The sequence below is a fragment of the Xenopus laevis genome, chromosome 4L (genome assembly GCF_017654675.1).
Source record: "Xenopus laevis strain J_2021 chromosome 4L, Xenopus_laevis_v10.1, whole genome shotgun sequence".
Taxonomy (NCBI): domain Eukaryota; kingdom Metazoa; phylum Chordata; class Amphibia; order Anura; family Pipidae; genus Xenopus; species Xenopus laevis.
The window spans coordinates 103,572,198-103,592,862 of record NC_054377.1 but is presented as its reverse complement, the minus strand read 5'-3'; the positions used below and the strand labels follow the sequence as shown (position 1 = coordinate 103,592,862).

The window sequence follows — 20,665 nt, the reverse complement described above, 5'->3', positions numbered from 1 at the left end:
CGGACACACTCTGAGACCTGCCAATGCAACGATCAAAGTCTAGTGGTACAAATAACTGCTTTAACTCGGTCAGATGGACGATGTAGTCATGAACTTCATTTAATATTCCTCAATGGAAATACTACCTTGGTTTCAAATAGTCAGGTTGTATTAAAGATTTGCCAATGGTACAACTTTTTTTTCACTTCAATAAACAAAGGCTAGCACCCTCCCATGTAACAAAAAAAATAAAACTTAAGAGTACTTATAGAGGCTTTCAAATAGCAGGGATACCACTACCACTGCATTTTTTGACTGCTGCATTTTTTTCAAAGGACAATAAAGGAAACAAAATGTGGACCAATGGGAAGTTCTTTTGACTGTACATCATTTGTAAGCAATGGAAGTAATAAAGGCTTAAAATGTTTTAAAATGAACAAATGGAACAAGCTTAGATTCAGATTATAAGAACAGCAAAAAGAAAAAAGAAGACGCGCCTCCAAATTTTGATGCAGTGTACCCAACGTACCGCCAAAAAGTTTTATTGTGCGGAGAACAAATCAAATGTTTCAGAGGCCTGCTGCCCCCTTTGTCAGTGATACAGTGCTCAAGTGCCCCATAAACCTTATGGCGTTAACGTTTACATGTTTATAATTCTTTAGACCCAAGTAAATTTCCAACCCCCTCTGGTCGGATTGAAAAAGGAAAAGACCAACAAACTGTTGATAATTGAACTATGGGACTTTAAAGTTATACTCACACTAAAAAACTACTTATTAAAATATGAATGTACATTAAAAGTTACCTATAGGTCATGTTGATCGTTTTTTGCCGAGAAGTTTGTTTTGCATGTAATTGTTAGCTAAAGTTTCTAAACCTGACTATTTTGCCAACCAGACTGTCCCATCTCAGCCTATCAGTTAAGTTTCTAATTCTGATGGACTCCTGCTGCACATATAAGCAAGCCCACTCATACAGGCAGTGGCATAACTACCGGGGGAGCACCCCCCTTAGGGCCCCCCGGGAGCTTGCCCACCACTTATTCCAGCTGGTTCCGGCCATGCGGAGGGGGGCGGGGGGCCCGGCTGCGCGTCATGCCCCCCTCTAGTTACGTTGCTGCATACAGGAACATGGGACACAGACAGATAATGTAAAAGCATTGTGCAAATACTTTATGGCAAAGTTATAAGTAGCTTTCGAAGGCTATATTATGATAGATGTAAGAAAATAGTTTAATTTCTGGTGTCAGTATCTCATTAATATATAAAGACTGGTTGGCGACTTCCTATCTCTGTTGGCAAAGATGGGGAGCGGAGGTTGCTCGGCAAGGTGGTACTTCCTTTCCTGTTAATTGACAAAGTGGTGACCAATGGTCCACATAAAGAGACTGACGATGGCACATGCATGATTGTAACAAAGAAAAAAGATTTTTGTGGAATAGTCAGTCCTTTAAGTTTTTCCTCCTTGCCGATCCCTTTACAGTCTCTCCGCTGTTCCAAAACGATTCCAATACACAATATATGAGACCCGCGCCTATGGCAACAGAAGTTAGAAACTAATATAGTGCAGTATATTTAATAAATGAGATGTCACCCGGTGTTCATTAACAATTATCTTATGGGTGTCTATTCTCCGCTGTTTCCCTTTTCAGCAGAATTTTTAGTTACTATTAACAGTTATTAGTAGTGAAATTTCTAGGTTTAAGTTCCCAAAACCGCAGTGTGCATCCACCAATGGCTGAATTTTCTACTCACAAACCAAAAGAGAATCTGATAGCGTATACAATAAAGGCTCCCCTTCCGGTTTCAGCTACACACGTGTCCCGACTCCAAGACAGGGAGAGAAGTAGAAAACAAAGGATAGTGTAATCCTGTTTTATTTAAAATAATAGTTTAAAATCAAATTCACTCACGTTTTCACTATAAAAACAATAGCATGTAGTCCAAATAGGGCGCTGTATTTTCCCTGGAGTGGCGCTGCCGGCTTTCTTCGCTGTTCACTCCGTGGTAATTTCTGCAACCCTCGGAGTGAACAGCGAAGAAAGCCATAGGCGCTGGTCACATGCATGATTGTGCCTGACGTCAGACGTCAGTGACACGTTGTGGGAGGTGGAGATTACTGGGTATATTTGAGGGGCACTTGTGCATGGCATCACTGACTAAAAGGGCAGCAGGTGCCGGGAAGCAGGAGGAATAGGGTGGGTGGGGAACTGAAGCCTAATATCAAAAATATAAACTCAAAAAAATGTGGAATTTCATACTTCTGTTCACACTTAAGAAATGGTCAAGACAGAAGGAATTCCCTACAGAACATGTATAATAACATGTACAAGAATCTTATATTAAATAGAATACCTAAAACAAAATGTATATGCTTTAACAGTTTTAGTGAACATGTTAATCTTCTGAATTGTGTTTACTCTGGTGTGATGCAGGCAATGGTAGCTGCAGGGATTTACTGACCTGGAAATATTGTGTTTGCAGATCAAAGTGACCTGTGTTTTCAATCCTCTACCTGATAATAGCACTGCCACGTAGAACTGAGCTTTTTTTTTTATAGGTAGTTATGTTCTACTTGCCGAAAAAGCCAGAACAGACTTAACAGTAATCAAGAGACAATTTGCTAAAGGATAGGAGGCATATTTATTGTATAATAAGATGGATGAGCAGAATAGAATTGAAAATAAATATGAAAAATTCAGAGCTTTGATAATGTGAAAATAAAATAAGGAAAAGTTAAATTACTGTACTATCAATTAGAAGGTGCATTGGCTTCCTGCACGGCCCCCAACTGCACAGATGATACTCCAGAGAATGGTCCTACTTTCCCATAGCAGAAGCAAAAGGAAGAGCTTTGCAGAGGCCACAATCGTTGAATGCTGTCTGACCATTTTGTTCAGTCAAAATAATAAAGTCAGGTCAAAGTAAACTAATTAAGCAACTAATTTCAAGTGTATTTTTAAAAGTTTGAAATGGGGTATAATTATAATGAGCACTATAGTGGGTACTTTTATTATTGGGAATACATCATTATCTTGTTCTGGACTGCAGCTATTCATTGTAGGCAGAAACCAAGTTTCCGTTCACACATTTGACACTGAAATACCCAGCCCACCGTTTCTGTGGAGCTAGCATGCATAGCTAAAAACCAGAACTACACTGCAAGTCCATTTACTAAAATTGTTTGTTCCAAGCAGACAGATGGTCTCTACCAAGTTTAATTGATTTAAGTGACAAACATAGAATTAAAAGGATCAGTATACATCTAAAGCACATTTGCTAAATATGCAATACAATAAATAAGACTTGAGTTGAAAATGCATCCTGCCTGTTCTTTTTAAATTACGAAAATCCATATATTCCAAGAACATATGTTCCTAAAATTGTGTTTTTGTCACCTATTCTCTAAGCACAGAGCTCTGCAGTCAGAAGAAATTTTGGGTAGATTTATAAGCTTCTATAAAGAAGGATATGGGAGAAGCAATTCTGTTTCTAAGAACAATACTTTAGTTCATTTTTGGATTGTATTTAAAGGAGAAGGAAAGGTTAAAACTAAGTAAGCCTTATCAGAAAGGTCCATCTAAATATACCAGTAAACCCCCAAAGTTGTGCTTCTCTGAGTCCCCTGTCAAAAGAAACACTGCATTTCTTTCCTTCTATTGTGTACACATGGGCTTCTGTATCAGACTTCCTGCCTTCAGCTTAAACCTCATTGCCCTGGGCAAGAGCATGCTCAGTTTGCTCCTCTTCCCCCGCCCCCTCCCTTCTCTGCTGTAATCTGAGCCCAGAGCAGGGAGAGACTCAGGCAGGAAGTGATGTCACACCATGTTAATACTGCAGCTCCTATCCTAAAAAAACAGAGAGTTTCTAGAGCTTTTTACTCAGGTATGGTAAAACATTCTACAGAATAAATATAGCATTGTAGCTTGCACTATTGCAGCTAATCTATTGGCAATAAAATGCCACCGTATCTTTCCTTCTCCTTTAACAGCTAATCTACAGCTATATGCCAGGTTCTAATAATACAAGTTTTTTAGGTTTTCCAATTGTGGTTGGTTTATGTAGGTTAACTTTGCTATTGTTTTAGAATCTACTTAATTTCTTTTACTCAATATGGAAATTATATTAGGAACAGTAACACCAAAAAAGTGTTCTAAAGTAATTAACATATGGGGGCACATTTACTTAGTGTAGAATATCTAGGGTTAATTAACCCTTGATCTTCGACCATCGAAGTAAAATCCTTCGACTTCGAATATCGAAGTCGAAGGATTTACCGCATTTCCTTTGTTCGTACGATTGAAGGAAAAATTATTCGATCGAACGATTAAATCCTTCGAATTGAACGATTCGAGGGACTTTAATCCATCGATCAAACGATTTTCCTTCGATCAAAAAAAGCTAGGAAACCCTATGGGGACCTTCCCCATAGGCTAACATTGATGCTCGGTAGGTTTTAGGTGGCGAAGTAGGTGGTCGAAGTTTTTTTAAAGAGACAGTACTTAAAATTATCGAACGGTCGTATAGTCGAACGATTTTTAGGTCGAATCGTTCGAAGGTCGAAGGTCGAAGGTCGAAGTAGCCAATTCGATGGTCGAAGTAGCCAAAAAAATACTTTGAAGGAATAGAATAAAAAAATACTTTGAATTTCACTCGAGTTAAGTAAATGTGCCCCATAATATTCAGTTAGCATGCACTGGTTAAGCTATGTTCAATACAATGGCGTTTTATTTGTTATGCGCTATGTAACCTGTGCCTTTTCTCCAGCTTGAATGGCTGTCCCCATGGCTACACAGCAGCTTGTTTATATAAACTATAGTAGTCTTTCTGAAGCAAACACACAGTTTTTACCAGTGCAGAGCAATAGTACATTATGGGGGTTATTTATTAGAGGTCGAGTTGTGAAATCTTGAAAAATTTGAGTTCTTTTCACTAGAAAACTTGAATTTTAGAGGAAAAAAATATATTTTTATTTGCTGCAAAAAGCCTGAACCCAAAAATCTGCCATCTCAGACCAATCAAGGTCCTGCATAAGTCAATGGGAGAGGCACCTATCTCAATTTGAAGATTTCATGGTCTGCACTGGTTTTAACCCGAAAATCTGACATTTTTGTGATTTTCAAGGCAAAAACTCAAAAAATGATTGGGGGGAAAATGCCTGAAAAATTCTAGAGATTTGAATTTTCACTTGATTTGAGTTTTTCCGCGATCCAATTAGATTTTTTATTAATTAATAAGCTAAAATCAGACATGGGAGTTTGGTTATTATTATTAACATGTATTTTCAGAGGGCCAATATATTGAGCAGTGCTGATTGTGGTTTTTTTAATAAAATATGAGATAAATTAGGATTTTAGTAAATAACCCCTATATTTCAATTACTTTGATACACTTTGGTTTTTGGTGATACTGTTCCTTTAAAAATAGAGGAGTAGGCGTTGAAGGTACCATAAACTGAAGAGTCAGAGATGAAGGATTTATGCATTGACTCCACAGCCCTGCCTAAGCTGCAGTGTTTGAGCAACTCGACTTATCAGAGGGCTTCTCAGTGGATTGGTAACTATTTGTATTCTTTTCTGCTAAGCAGTAGCAGGAAGTGCTAAAGTGAAAATGTTTTTATATCCTTGCCTAGTGGCAGAAATAACAAAACAAAAAACCCACAGATATTTCTTAAAGAAGGCATATTGTGTAAAAAACAAGAATGTACCAGTGCAGTATACTCATTTAGATATATAAGAATTGTGCTTAAAAAAGTAGTGTTTCAGGCTGATTTATTGAATATTTCTGCAAAAAACATAATAATAATCCTTCTCTTCTCTTCCACTTCCAGCTCCCTGAATTCCCAGGCTGTGCAGGGGAGCCCGTGGCTCTCAGCTCACTGCACTGTAGGACAGGAACCAATCAGCAGCTAGCAAGACCTGATAGGTAACTGAAGCATGTCTGTGCTATTGTGACTGCAGGGCAGTGATAGGCTGTCCCCCTCCTACTGTGCTTCTAGCAAAGACTGTTAGGACACACCCACCCCTCATTCGAAACACAGACAGGGACCAGAGAACATCTATAGGGAGCTCCAATAAAGGGGCTATTTTTAAAGATAATATTATTTTTTAGCACAATGTAAAAGCAACATCATATATTACTTATAATTGCCTACAAAATTAGTTTTTTTTCCATTTATCCTATGTCTCCTTTAAAGGAAAACAATACCCCCCCCCCCAAACAATGTAGGTCTCTATAAAAAGATATTGCATAAAACAGCTCATATGTAAAACCCTGCTTCATGTAAATAAACCATTTCCCTAATAATATACTTTTCTAGTAGTATGTGCCATTGGGTAATCATAAATAGAAGATTGCCATTTTAAAAAATAAGGGCCGCCCCGTGGGATCATATGACTCACTGTGCACACAAACATACCAACAAACCATACGTGTTAGGTCACATGAGCCAATTAACAGACAGAGTTGCGTCTTTTGCTTCCACACTTCTACTTGTTACAGTTAGAGCTGTAGTATTTCTGGTCAGGTGATCTCTGAGGCACCACACAGACCATCATGAAATGGTGGCTCAATGCAAGATATATAGAGCAGTTTGGTAAGATTCTTTAATATGCCACTTAAAGGAGAATTTAACCCACTAGGCACAAAAATCCATCCCCCCCTCCCCTGCATAGGCCCTCCTCCCGGCAAATGCCCCTAACTTGTTACTTACCCCTCCTTCTATCTAGGTCCTCTCCAGCGGAATTCACGGCAGCCATCTTCTCCCGAGCACTCTTCTTCCTGTATTCAGCGGCGTTTGGTGGTGCATGCGCAGTAGGAGGCAGGAAGATCATCACACAGGAGAATATGGCTGCCGTGAACTCCGCTGGAGAGGACCTAGATAGAAGGAGGGGTAAGTAACAAGTTAGGGGCATTTGCCCGGGGGGAGGCTATGCAGGGGAGGGATTTTTGCACTTGGGGTTGAATTCTCCTTTAATATGATGTACACTGTTGCTTAAGTGTTCATTTTGAGGTATAGTTTTCCTTTAATAAAACAATATGCAATAAGTATTTTCAGCACAAGTCCTATACCTCGAGCTCAAGATGAAAAGGGGTGTACACTAATACTGTATTACCCTGCCCACCACGCAGTCATTTGGATAATTCCATCCAATGAGAGGCAACTGCAAAATGGGTTCCTCTTATTCTTGCCCCAAACAAAGCCTTGAAGTCACCTGTCCTAAAGGAAAACTGAAGGAGGCAGCAGTACGAGATCCAAAGGATTTCTAGAGAAGAGAAATCTTGTCTGCAGGAAAGAATAACAATCAATGGCCTGGTTGGGTTTAGGTACCGGCAGAGCAGAGCACAGGAAGCAGGCTAGTGGGAATGTAAAGAGAGGCACACAGTCACACAGATATACCGGTGGGCAGCTGCCACTTCAAAAGTAAGCTGCTAGTAAGAGGGTACCTGATTTCCCAACGCCAGGCTTCCGGGTTTCTCCAGCCTTTGCCTGAGCAGTCAAAGCTTGGCAGCCAATCGGAAGAGGTCGCATCTTGCGTTACGATTGGCTGTCGGCACCTTTTCTCTAGAAACAGGAAAGGCCACAATAGTTGCCAGGGGCGCCCGGATTCCGATTCGCTCTACACGAGTCTCCGCCCCCAGCTGATTACAGAGGCCTTGTTGTTTGAAAGAGCTGAGGCATCCTTTCTGGACCAAACCAATACAGTTGAAGGGGGAGGGTAGTCCAGGCCAGATCTGATTCGCTCCCTTTGGACTGAGTGACGCGTCTCTTTCCACCTAAGCTATCTTGTGCATTTGGAGGCATTCGTAGGGTATCGGCCGCGTTGGAGGTTTGTCGCGTGGTGTGGGCTGTGCTTGTTGGAAGGGGAAGTACGGAAAGCAGTGGCACGGCTCTCCTCGGCGCAATACAGATACGGGAACACTTTCAATGGTGGCTGGTACTCTTTAAAGGGCCCAGCAAATGCCAGCGAGGATGAAACAATACGGACGGGAAAGATGACGAAGCGGGTGTTTATTCTATTCTGCCTCTTTCTGGTTGGCTCATGGTGAGTGTTAGAGGGCCCCGCGCCTGTCTTTTCACGCGCCTCTACCCATATTGCTCTGTTACTGGCTGACAGGTAGACTCGCTGTCATATCCACAGGGGCTCACTCATTACATTGTGTTAAAGGCAGTCTCCTGCCCTGTAGCTGAACTCTCCTCTAATTAGTGTCGCATGTGCGTAGAATTAATGTACCTCTGCCATCACTATAATGCCACATTCAGTTCAGTCTTCACATAAGGTGCAATTAAAGGAGATCTCCACTTAAAATCCACAACCAAATTGTAACCCTAAGCAACGTTTAATATACCTTCATTACAAGCGTTCAAAGAATTTCAGTCACTTTTAATTGTAATTGCTTACTGAAAGCAGCAGTAGCTGCTTCTATTCTCTGCACTGCTGGTTGTCACTCTTGAAGCAATGTAGCAACAGCCAGCTGATTAAGTGACCCTCAGTTACATAACCATTAACCTTTTTCAGTAGTTTATTGGAAGTTGCCTAGAATTAAAAAAATGTCATCATGCCAAAGCAGTGGCTAGTTTAAGGCCCCCATACACGGCCGTTAAAAGCTGGCGACAGTCGGAAACTTATTGCCCCATATGTGGGCTATTCAACAGGCTTCCCCAATCGATATCTGACCAAAAGGCGTCCAGATCTCGATCGGGCAGGTTAAAAAATCCACTTGGATCACGGCCGCATCTATGCGTGTATGTGGTCCATTGATCCGACTGCCCGTATGGGATCCATTACGATCCGATCGTTGGGCCCTATGGCCCACGATTGGATCAGCCCAATATCGCCCACTTCAATGTGGGCATAGCGGGGAGAGATCCACTCATTTGGCAACATCGCCAAACAAGTGGATCTCTACGTCTATGGCCATCTTAAGAAAAGTTTTTATTGTGTATTTTATTGTTTGTGCCTGAAGAATACTCCTTGGCCTTTGTTTTGACAGAGCTTTAAAGCATAGGCAAGCAACATGTTTAGTTCGAAGATACCATCAGAAATAGTTTCCATAAGACTTTCCCTATATGACAGCTGTGTATTATAATTGGAAGATCTCCACATTGTGGGTCACAAGCTCCTAGCTATCGCACTATGTGCATTTATGTTGACTTATCTTGCTATGATGAAAAATCATTTTGAATATTTGCTCATATAATTTCTGCCAACCTATAATTAAGAAAGCGTTCTATTTTTAGTTATGTTGTGGTTAACCAAAATCCGCTCTCTTTGGTTTTGCCAGACCTGAAATCTACTGTAAACTTTATATTTACGTATTTTTAAAATGTAATACTATTCTTTTGATTTAGATTCTTATTCGTTAATGAATGTCTGCACTGTCTTAGATAGAACTTGGAACTGCTGCTGAGTCACATTGACAGCATTCCATTGTATTCAGTTTCAGGGAATGCTATTATGAATGCAAGCAGTTGGTCTCATTTTAAGTGATGTCGGGGTTGGCAAAATCATATATTTACTAAACGGGATGAAAATATTAAATTAAAAATAAACAAGTTTCTAGTATACATTGATTGAAACTTCTCAGTGTTTTTTTTTTTTTTTTTTTAATTTTTTTTTACTTTATTTGTAAATGTAATTGCAATTGGAAGCAGTATGTCAGGCTACTTATATTCTCTACTCTGTTGGCTCTGGCTCCTGAAACTATATATCAAAGCCAGTTGACTTACAGACCTGTACTAGAATGAATCCTGACATCCAACAGCATTGATTTTGCTAGAACGTGTATTACCTGTTGCCTTGGGAGTATCAGAGCTCCATTACCACTCTTCTTCATTGTGCCCACTGCTTCTCATCTAACTAGTCTTAAGACTTAAAAGAGTTGTTCATCTTTAAATGAACTTTCAATCTGCAATTGGTTTTCATTTTTTATCATTTGTGGTTTTTGAGTTATTTAGCTTTTTGTTCAAAAGCTTTCAAATAGGCAATGTCTGCAATCCGGTTGCTAGAGTCCACATTACCTAGCAACCATACACTGATTTAGATAAGTGCCAATAATAGAAAAAGGCTTGAATAGAAAGATGGGTTTTAATAGAAAAATAGCAATGATAATAAATCTGTAGTCTCACAGAGCATATTTTTTAATTGGGTCAGTGAGTTAAGCTCCCCATAGACGCGACCATTCTTCTTGCCGAACGACCGATTTTAGGGAAGTCCGACCAATCCTTCAAAATTATCGTGCGGTTAGTGGGATTCGAACAATCATAGATCTTACGATTTTTCGGCCGACATCTGTCAACATCTATGGCCAGCCTTAGGAAAAGAAGGTAAATAAATTAAAACCATATAAAAGATAAAGTTAATTCAAAGGTGAAGGGTGGTACACCTTTAAGTTAACTTTTAAAGTATGTTTTAGAATAGCTCATCCTAAGCAACTTTTCAGTTGGCCTTCACTTTTTATTTCTTATAGTTTAATTATTTGCCTTCTTCTTCTGACTCTATACAGCTTTCAAATGGGGGTCACTGACCCCATCCAAAAAGCAAATGCTCTGTGAGGCTAAAATGTATTGTTATCACTACTTTTTATTACTCATTTTTCTGTTGAAGCCCTCTCCTATTCACATTCCAGTCTCTTATTCAAATGAATGCATGGTTGCTAGGGTGCTTTGGACCTTAGCAATCAGATTACTGTAATTGCAAATTGGAGAGCTGCTCAATAAAATGCTAAATAATTTAAAAAACCCCCACAAATAATAAAAAATTAAAACCAATCGCAAATTGTCTCAGAATATCACTTTCTAAATCATAATAAAAGTTAATTCAAAGGTGAACAACCCCTTTTATCTCAGATTTTTAGGTTTATCAGACATAATGCTGAACTCTAATGACATTCTTAATGCTGTAGTAACAGAGTGTAGTACAGTATCAGCCACTGATCAAAGCAGGAAAATGACTGATCTGTATGTGTACAAGAACTGGTTTAACATGTCAGATTTATAACCATTTCTTTACTCTGTGCTTGCGTATTGCATTATGACATTTTAGTTTCAGTATAATACCATGCCTGTACAAGAGATCTAAGCAGCCCCAAAAGCTTTAATTTTGTAATTTTTAAGTTAAACAATACAAATATCACTTAGGGGGTTATTTATTGAAGGTTGAGTTTGTTGTTGATTTTTTCGAAGCTACTTTTACTAAAAAACTCTGATGTTTCAAGATTAATAGGCCCAGAAGCTGCTGAAAGTCCGAATCCAAAAGTACTCCAGCTAAAACCTGTCTTATTCATGTAAAAGTCAATGGCTGTAACTATTTGAAGACGTTTTATGGCTTCATGATTTTTGGTTGTATTAAGGTGGCCATAGATGTAATAATTGCTAACTTTCTTGGAAAAGATCGTTCGTTTCAATACACACGTGTAGAGCTGAATCATCAGATATACAGATAGAAACAATACAATTCTACCTGTATCTGATGATTCAGCACTAACAATGGGACTATGTTTGGGTGCCTTCAAAGGCACCCGATCAAAATTTTCCGTCCAGTCTGATTGGCGAGCCAACTGATATCCAAGTCTTCTGTCGATATTGTTCAGTTCGTTTCCCACCATACATGCACCGAATATCTTATGAAAAATAGTTTAATATGATGTTATCTGTGCTTCTATGACCACCTTAAAGGTGGCCATACACTATTAGATCCGCTCATTTGGTGAGGTCTGGGCCCGAACAATCGTATTACAATGCTACAAATGGGCACTGACGGGTCACAGGACTGCATCAACTATCTGATGCGGTCCTGGATCGTGGAAAAAAATCAAACTTGACCAATAGATATCTGCCCGATTTTTGGCCTGATATCGATCGGGAAGACCCGTCGGGAACCCCCACACACAGGCAGATAAGCTGCTGAATCGGTCTAATGGACCGATGACGGCATCTTTAATCTGCCTGTGTATGGCCACCTTAAAACTTGTTTGCACTTGTAAACACGATAAATTCAAGGTATTCTATTTTTTTATAGCCTATAAACTCGATAAATTTGAGGTATTTGCAATCTCCGATCGTATTCAATCAAATTTTTTACATTCAGCTTTTTTCATAAATAACCTAACATTTCAGTTTGTTTAAATTGTGAGTTTATTCGAGGTAGAATAATAAATCACCCCCTTACTGTACACTTTCATGATTAATTCTCTGTCTGTCATGAGGTTTATTTCTAAATTGCAAACTGTAAACTTTTGAAAGATGGTGGAAGAAACATAACACCAGACCATAAGTGCAGCATTCAGAACCTAGTTCCTCAGGCATCAAAACTTACTGGCGAAAACAAAGTGGGTGTTTTGTTCTCTGTAGAAAAGTTCTGATTACACAACACACAAAAATACCCTTCAATTTAGGTGCATTCATTATAAAGACTAAAATGCCATCCTATAATTTTCACACAATGGAAGGGCATATTCAAGTGCAAAGGTGTCATTGCCCTAAAAGCGTTTTCACCCAAAAGAAATTTGCAATTTGGCATAGTAGCCGAGCCAAAAGGTTGATAAATTTCTGTTACAATACATTTACATGTAATCCAGGGTCCCACCTCACCCAGCAACCAGGCCGTGATTTGAATGGCAGACTGAAGGAATGTTTAGTGATAAAAACATTCAAAAAATGAAGTTTTCCATTTTGATTAGTGTAAAAAATTTTGATTATGTTAAAAGGTTTAGTGTGTTAAAACACCAAGATAATATTTTTAATATCAGATTGGTGAAAAATAAAACTGTCCAAATCTTACTACAAGGTAATTGTAAACTGAACTGTACCTTCAGTGCAATTGTTTATTGTTTCAGAGGGGTTACGGTTTAATTGTGTCTGCCTGAGCAACAGTAAAAATGCGGCTTGCCAATGATGTTTTTTTGGCAATCCCTGCCTGTCTTTTGAAATATTCAACTGAACTGGAAAAATACATAAAAAAATGTACCACTGTAAAATATAAGGATATTATATCAGTGAGGCACTTCAGAGCCATGTAGAGGCATTTAGTTGTAGGTGCAATTTTTCTATGGGTCATGGAACTCTCCACTCTCTCACCTTCCCAACACTTTTTTTAGTTCAGTTATTTTCAGAAATAAAGATTTTTACAGTTACTTTCCATTTTTTATTTGACCATTTTTTCAGAATTGACGTTTAAATTTGCTCCTGTCTCTGTTGTTTTGGTCTGGCAACTCTGTAATCCAGGCACAGACACTGAACTGTTACAATTTGCTACATTCACTTTACATTTCTCAATAGCATCTGTAAAATATTAGCAACTATTGTATCAATTATAACTAATTTTAATAAAACTCAGAGAGTCTGCTCAGCAGGGGCAAAGATTAGACCTGTATCAACTAGGTTAGGGTCAGATGGGGCCAAAATCAATCAACCAACACACAATAAGAAAGGTGAGAAGCGGCATTTCAGCTTGTTTGTTTAAATATATATAGTGAATAAAGTACCCCCTCTTGTAAAATATAAGGATATTATAAGTTACCGAGGAGTTTCATGACCATATTAAAACACGAGGCCGAAGGCCGAGTGGTTTTATACAGGTCATGGAACTCCTCGGTAACTTATAATATCCTCATATTTTACAACTGGGGGTACTTTATTTATTATAATACACAAATTTTAGTAAGTCATGTGACAGAAATGACATCACTACTCACCGTTTATAACTGATGACATCACTACTCACCGTTTATAAGGATATAATTTACAGGATATTCATGGCTTTTGTGTATTATATATATATATACCAACCAAACAGATCCGCACTCATCCAATTGGCTCCTTAATCATCCGCCCGGGTGCTGCTCCTGGGATCGGAAATGTAGAAACAAGAAAAACTGGTAGCGCACTCCAGGGACTTGTATATAATAGAATTCTCTTTATTATTTATGGCATAATAATCGACATTTCGGCTCCCCTCTAGAGCCTTTCTCAAGATATATATATATATATATATATATATATATATATATATATATATATATATATATATATATATATATATATATATATATATATATATATATATATATATATATATATATATATATATATATATATAATTTTTTTTTTTTTTTTGATATAGTGTTTATGCACCATTTTTACATAAGCCCAGTTGAATGATCTCGTGTCAAAAGTATATTTTCTCTTTACATGCAGTGTTCTGCTTCTGCACATACATTATTTTGGCTTGCATTGGTCCATATCATTGGTGGGCACAACATTTTGCAAGATGCACCACTAAACAAAATACTGTGGGTAAAAAATCATGGCAAATTATACCTATTTTTCTCATTTCCTTTTTTCTCTGTAATAATGAAACCGTACCTTGTTCTCGATCCTAACTAAGCTGCATCAATCTGTGTTTGTGACAAAACAATCCTATTCAATATATTAAGGGGCCATTCACTAACTTCGAGTGAAGGATTCGAAGGTAAAAAACTTCGAATTTCGAAGTTTTTTTTGGGCTACTTTGACCATCGAATGGGCTACTTCGACCTTCGACTACGACTTCGAATTGAAGGATTCGTAGTAAAAATCGTTCGACTATTCGACCATTCGATAGTCAAAGTACTGTCTCTTTAAAAAAAACTTCGACCCCCTAGTTCGCCATCTAAAAGCTACCGAAGTCAATGTTAGCCTATGGGGAAGGTCCCCATAGGCTTGGCTAACTTTTTTTGGATTAAAATCCTTCGATCGTTTGATCGAACTATCTGCGCTAAATCCTTTGACTTCGATATTCAACGTCGAAGGATTTTAATTCCTAGTCGAATATCGAGGGTTAATTAACCCTCGATATTCGACCCTAAGTGAATCGGCCCCCAAATGTTTAATTGATTTCTAGCAGACTTAAGGGATGGTGAGCCACATTACAGAAAAATCTCTTATCTGGAAAATCCCAAGTCCCAAGCATTCTGGATAATATATACTATACCAGTACCCAAATATAAATGTAAACAAGTTGTTTTTTAGAACTGCATTTTCATATGCCATGTCCACTGGCATTTCACTTCTCATGTAAGCTTTATTGGATACCTGTACTATTTTAGTTGCATGTTGACCTTTTGGATAAGCATATAGGAAGTATGCTAGCACTAAATATAATTAAGCTATCGAAAGGCATTAAAAATAGGGTTTAATCTTTCTCTGTTGCATTCCTGTTGGTATGAAAATGATATTATCTAGTTTTCCTAACCTTGCTCTTGATCGTAACTAAGCTGCATCAATCTGTGTTTGTGGCAAAACAATCCTATTCAATATATTTAATGTTTAATTGATTTCTATCAGACTTAAGGGATGGTGATCACATTACAGAAAGATCTCTTATCTGGAAAATCCCAGGTTACTGCTACTAGAAAGGGAAGGGTGGTGGGTACTGTGAAATAATAATAGGAAAATAGCATAGGGCTAATGTGACAGTCCAACTAGGTGTGTGGCAATGTTAATATGCTACACTATACTAAATTAATCAGAAGAAATACTGTTTGATAATAACTGTACATTTGTTGTCAGACTTTTTTATTTATATATATATATATATATATATATATATATATATATATATATATATATATATATATATATATATATAGATATAGATATAGATATATATATATAGTGTAATAGATAATGTACCCCCTACTGTAATTTATAAAGATATTATGTTACCGAGGAGTTATGTGACCAAATAAAAGCACGAGTGCTTTTATACAGGTCACATAACTCCGAGGTGACTTCTAATATCTTTATAAATTTCAGTAGGGGGTACATTATGCATTATAATCTACATTTTGTGTGAAATGCCGGGTGGGGAGGGGTCGGCATTCAATTCTGGTCACTGGCATCCAAATCGGGCGCACCGGCGTTCAATTTCAACACAGCAGCGTCAAATTCGGACGTTGCTGCGTCAAATTCGCCAGCCGGGGACCCCCTGTAAACATTGCATCAGAACGCGCCATTTATAAGGATATCATTTACAGCCTGGTCCCATAGGGAAAAAATTACCAGACTGTAGAACTTAAAACTGTAAAACTTAAAGCTTTATTCACCAAATCGACGTTTCGACCATCACAGGGGTCTTTAGCAAGATACTTAAACTTACAATTAACAAGGGATATATAGACTCGCCACGCCAAGTTACCACCCCATGTGAAAAAAGTCCAAAGATCAGGCATATCCTTCCCAGCATGCTCCATTGTCCTTAGTGAAACCCCGAAATTAATCATTTTTTTTAAAAAAATAAATAAAAATAAATAAATAAAAACATCGGTTACATTTAAATAGTGTTACAATCATAAATATATATCAAACATATTAAGAACACAACACTAACAATCGTTCAAAAATTATACAAATGAACAGTATTCATTAAAACTCCTTTGGGAAACCATGTTCAAATTCTGTATTCAAAAAAAGTTTCCCTTTGTAGCAACAATTTTGACCTGTCACCCGCTCTTTTGGGTTTAGTTACCTTATCAATACCCATAAATTGGAATGTAGGTGGGCCATGTCTTACTTGGCAATATCACTCTCACCAAAGTCAAAGATCAAGATAAATCATATGCAATAGTCCAATATACTGCAGCACACTGTCAATTGAATATGTTTTCAGGAAAGTGATTTTATTGGCTCAAAACATATGAGCAGACAATAAAATCACTTTGCTGAAAAGATATTCACTTGACAGTGTGCTGCAGTATATTGGACTATTGCATATGACTTCCTTGACCCGTGGCAGGTCGGATTTAATATTGTTCACGCACCTGATCCTAAGGAATTTGTCACATGAGGTTTGAGCACTTCACCATTATGCGAAAGATCAAGATAAAGACCCCCGTGAGCATCAAAAGCTCGATTTGTTAAATAAAGTAGTTTCTTGATTGTATCTATATTCTACACACACACACAAACACTTTGATACTTAATCGTGTAATGATGTCAAATGTTGCACTTCTGTTGATTTTAAAATAAAATGAGTATTATTAACAATATATAATAGCAATCATCTTCAGGGGCGGAACTACCGGGGGAGCAGGGGTACGAGCGGGCCAGGGCAGTGCATATCCCGGCCAGTTCCGAGTTTACGGAGGGGGGCGGGAGGCCCGGCTGCGCGTCCTGCGCCAGGGCCCGTCCCCCTCTATTTCCGTTTCTGATCATCTTGTGCGTTGAAATAAACCCCAGCTTCTGTTCTGGTACTTATGATTGTAGTTAGCTGCAGCAATGCATTAAAAGGGTTAATTTGCCTCTTCAAAATGTACTGTTTTCAGATAGTACATGGCAAATGTCCCATCTCCAGTTTTGTACAGTGCACTTTCATCAGTAGTGGCAGCTTTGTCTACATAGTCCCTGACTTAATGACTTCACTTGACTTTACTGTTCAATCAGTGATACTAGTTACCCCCCAATATTTTAATAGAGAATTGTCTGTATAGTTGGTCTAGCAAATTTTTCAATAAAAAAATAGTTTTCTTTTCTTAAATACAGGACCTTTTCTTAGCATTGGTAGAACTGAAAGAATAAGAATAGAAGTGTTTGCAGGTGCAAGACAACTAAGATTTTCAAGAAAAAGCATAAACCTATGAGATTTTTGAAAGCAATTGATAAACTGTGTATGTTTGGGGATTTATTTTGTGCAATTTATACCAAAGGCCATGTAGTAAATTGAACAAGCAAGGAGGAAGGCAGCCAAGACACTAGCTACTAGCTTTTGAATATCAATGACTGGAATGTCTCTCTGGCACTTACTGGTATCTCAAGGATTTTGGATTTAAAAGCCAGTTGTATACACTGGCATATTTTCCATATACTAATTCTGTCAGGTGGTTGGTTTTACATGCAGACCAATCTGAAGCAATTGTAGCAGGGTTCCAGAGGCCTGTCTGATATGCCTGACTCAATCCATGTTTCTAGGCAAGACTGAAACTACTATTTTTTCCCTGTTAGCCAGAGTAGTACAGTTGCTTCAAACTGCCTTGCAGTGCTGGGTTCTGATGCTTGATTCTGATCTGGACCCTTATCTGTCAGGTTTCTCCAGGTATGCATGGGTTTTCTCTAGCAGACATGTTTATTGGCTCTTGATGAAATGGACTCTAATTTGTGTGAATTTCAATGGGGACCTTAAAGGGTGCCTGTCACTCTAACTAATAACTCCAAATCCTATGCTGTCATGTTAGTCACGCTTTTTTTCATTCTGATCCAGGTCATTGGGGCATTTTTTTCTATTGTGGTTTACTGCATTTGTGAATACTGTTCCAAGAGGGTTAAAGGGACTCTGTCATGGAGAAATGTGTTTTTTCAAAACGCATCAGTTAATAGCGCTCCATCAGACTTCTGTGCTGAAATGCATTTTTCAAAAGAGCAAACAGGTTTTTTCAATTCTGACATGGGGCCATACATGTCAGTTTCCAAAGTTGCGCCAGTCATGTGACTTGTGCTCTGATAAACCTCAGTCACTCTTTACTGCCACGCTGCACGTTGGAGTGATATCACTACCCCTCCCTTTCGCCCCCAGCTGCCTATCAACAGAACAATGGGAATATAACAAGATGAACAGCTCCCTGGTAGATATGAGAATAGCACTCAGTAGTAAATATCCAAGTCCCACTGCGATTACTTCAGTTACATTGAGTAGGAGAAACAATAACCTGTCCAAAAGCAGTTCTATAGTGCAGCACTGGCTCTTTCTGAAAGCACATGACCAGGCAAAGTGACCTGAGATGGCTGCCTACACACTTCTATTACAACTAAAAAAATACACTTGTTGGGTTAGGAATGACATTTTACATGGTAGAGTAAAATTATTTGAAGTGTAAACAGTTAATCACTTGTGGTGCCTAACTTTTGGCACCCCCAAGTATAACAGGACTTTTCTTCTCCTTTAAGCAAATAATTCACATTTTTTAAAATTATTTCCTTTTCTCTATAATAATAAAACAGTACTTTGTACTTGATGGAACCTAAGCTGCATTAATCCATATGGTGCCAAAACAATCCTACTGGGCTTATTTACTGTTTAAAAACTTTTTTGTAGACTTAAATTATGGAGATTAAAATTATTGGAAAACCCCAGGCCCAAACATTCTGGATAATATATCCTATACTTGTAGTTACATCACATAGCTGAAATAGGGCACCATTTATTTCAGTGGAAAAAGGCATGGTAAATTTTGAGGTGAGCCGTACCAAATGTTTTTTCAAAATGTCTGAAATGGCCCTTTTTGACTTTCATGGGAATTGCCTGTAAGGGTTTGGTAGGACTTTTCCAGACAATACACTTTTTGTGCTGTACTGTGCTGAGATTTAAGCTGGCTATAGACGCAAAGATCTGATCGAGGATTCGTACCATTTTTGGACCGTGGGTGGAGAGTCCCGACATTTTTCGTCCGGCGGAGATCGGTCATTTGGTCAATCGGATAGGTTAGAAGATTTGTTGGCTGCCTATAATATGTCTGCATGTATTGCCGATCGTACGATTTTCAGAGGAAGACTGTCACTAGCTTTGGTCAGACATAACTTTCATATGATTGCTGTCAGGGGCAGAACATCGGCTGATCTGTTCTTTTGTATTTTATTTGATCGGAATGTTTAGTGGCAGGTCGGATCTTTTCGTCTGTGGCCAGCTTTAGAATAGGCCACGACATTTCAAATCCATGGAACCCAAACTGCTCCACCCCCCATATCCAGTAAAAAGCATATGTCATCGTACAACAACCTTGACAGTCCCATGCCATTAGGCGAACAATAGGACAGTTCATGAGGGGCCACACATGGTATGAAGTGAAAAGGAGCTGTGGCTGCTGATGCACCAGGAACTGGTGTACATGGTGCACTGGCAGATGGAATTTTCTAGCCTGCTTACTTCCCAAACCAACTGATATCCATAGCACACAGATGTTTTTCAGGGTTTGGGGGGGCCATCAGACACCTTATAATAATATTTTTATTTTTTTGTTATGATATTATTGATATGTGTATTGTTAGCTGTAGTTGACTAGAGTCTGGTAGCTGTGTTTTAAAAAAAGCACTTAACCTGCGGGTAGGATTTTTGGATGCAGGTATCGATGCGGGTATGCAAGTTTCAGGTCTTATTTATATTTATCTTATAATATATTATCTATATTTTATTTCAATAATTTTTGTACCGTTTTAATCTGCCCTGCGCGCTTCTGAAATCATCCTCATGTAGTACACAGGATGGGGATCAAGGAGCAAGTTCAAGGGACAGGCCAGACCAAGACCAAACTGACAATATGGTACCAAATCAGGAGCAGAAGAGTAGTCGAGGTCACAGGCCAGGGTCAAACCAAACAGGAACACGGTACACAATCAGAATCCGAAGAGTAGTCAGACAACAGGCAAGGGTCAAGAACAACGATCAGACAATATGTAAGCGCACCCAGGAACTTTGACAATAGACTTATATTGGGCAATGATTCAGTGCAGAGCAGGGGTCTTTATAAGCAGCCTAAAGGTTTACACTAATCACCTGGAGCCAGATTGAGAACAAGTAAATAAAGCCATGCCCTACTTGCAATTAGTATAGCAATGGGAGTTAACCAGGGCCTTACCTGTCTGCTCACAGAGCAGTGTTAACTCAAACACCAGGTCCCTGGTTCAACTCCAGGCAGGATATTGCAATTCTAAACCATAA

The 20,665-nt window shown here is 38.5% G+C and overlaps 1 protein-coding gene across 5 annotated transcripts in view; it reads left to right on the top strand.

Annotated features, from left to right (window-relative positions):
* Positions 1–7,648: 7,648 nt before the first annotated feature.
* The window catches only part of suco.L (SUN domain containing ossification factor L homeolog), a 52,316-nt gene continuing 39,299 nt past the window's right edge, over positions 7,649–20,665 (top strand). For 2 of the 5 annotated variants that reach the window (XM_041590550.1, XM_041590549.1), the window contains exon 1: positions 7,649–8,023. In XM_041590550.1, coding sequence (XP_041446484.1) covers positions 7,974–8,023 — 50 coding nt within the window. In that variant the 5' untranslated portion in view covers positions 7,649–7,973. The remainder of the gene's footprint in view (positions 8,024–20,665) is intronic. The other 3 variants (XM_041590553.1, XM_041590551.1, XM_041590552.1) reach the window with 2 other exon arrangements.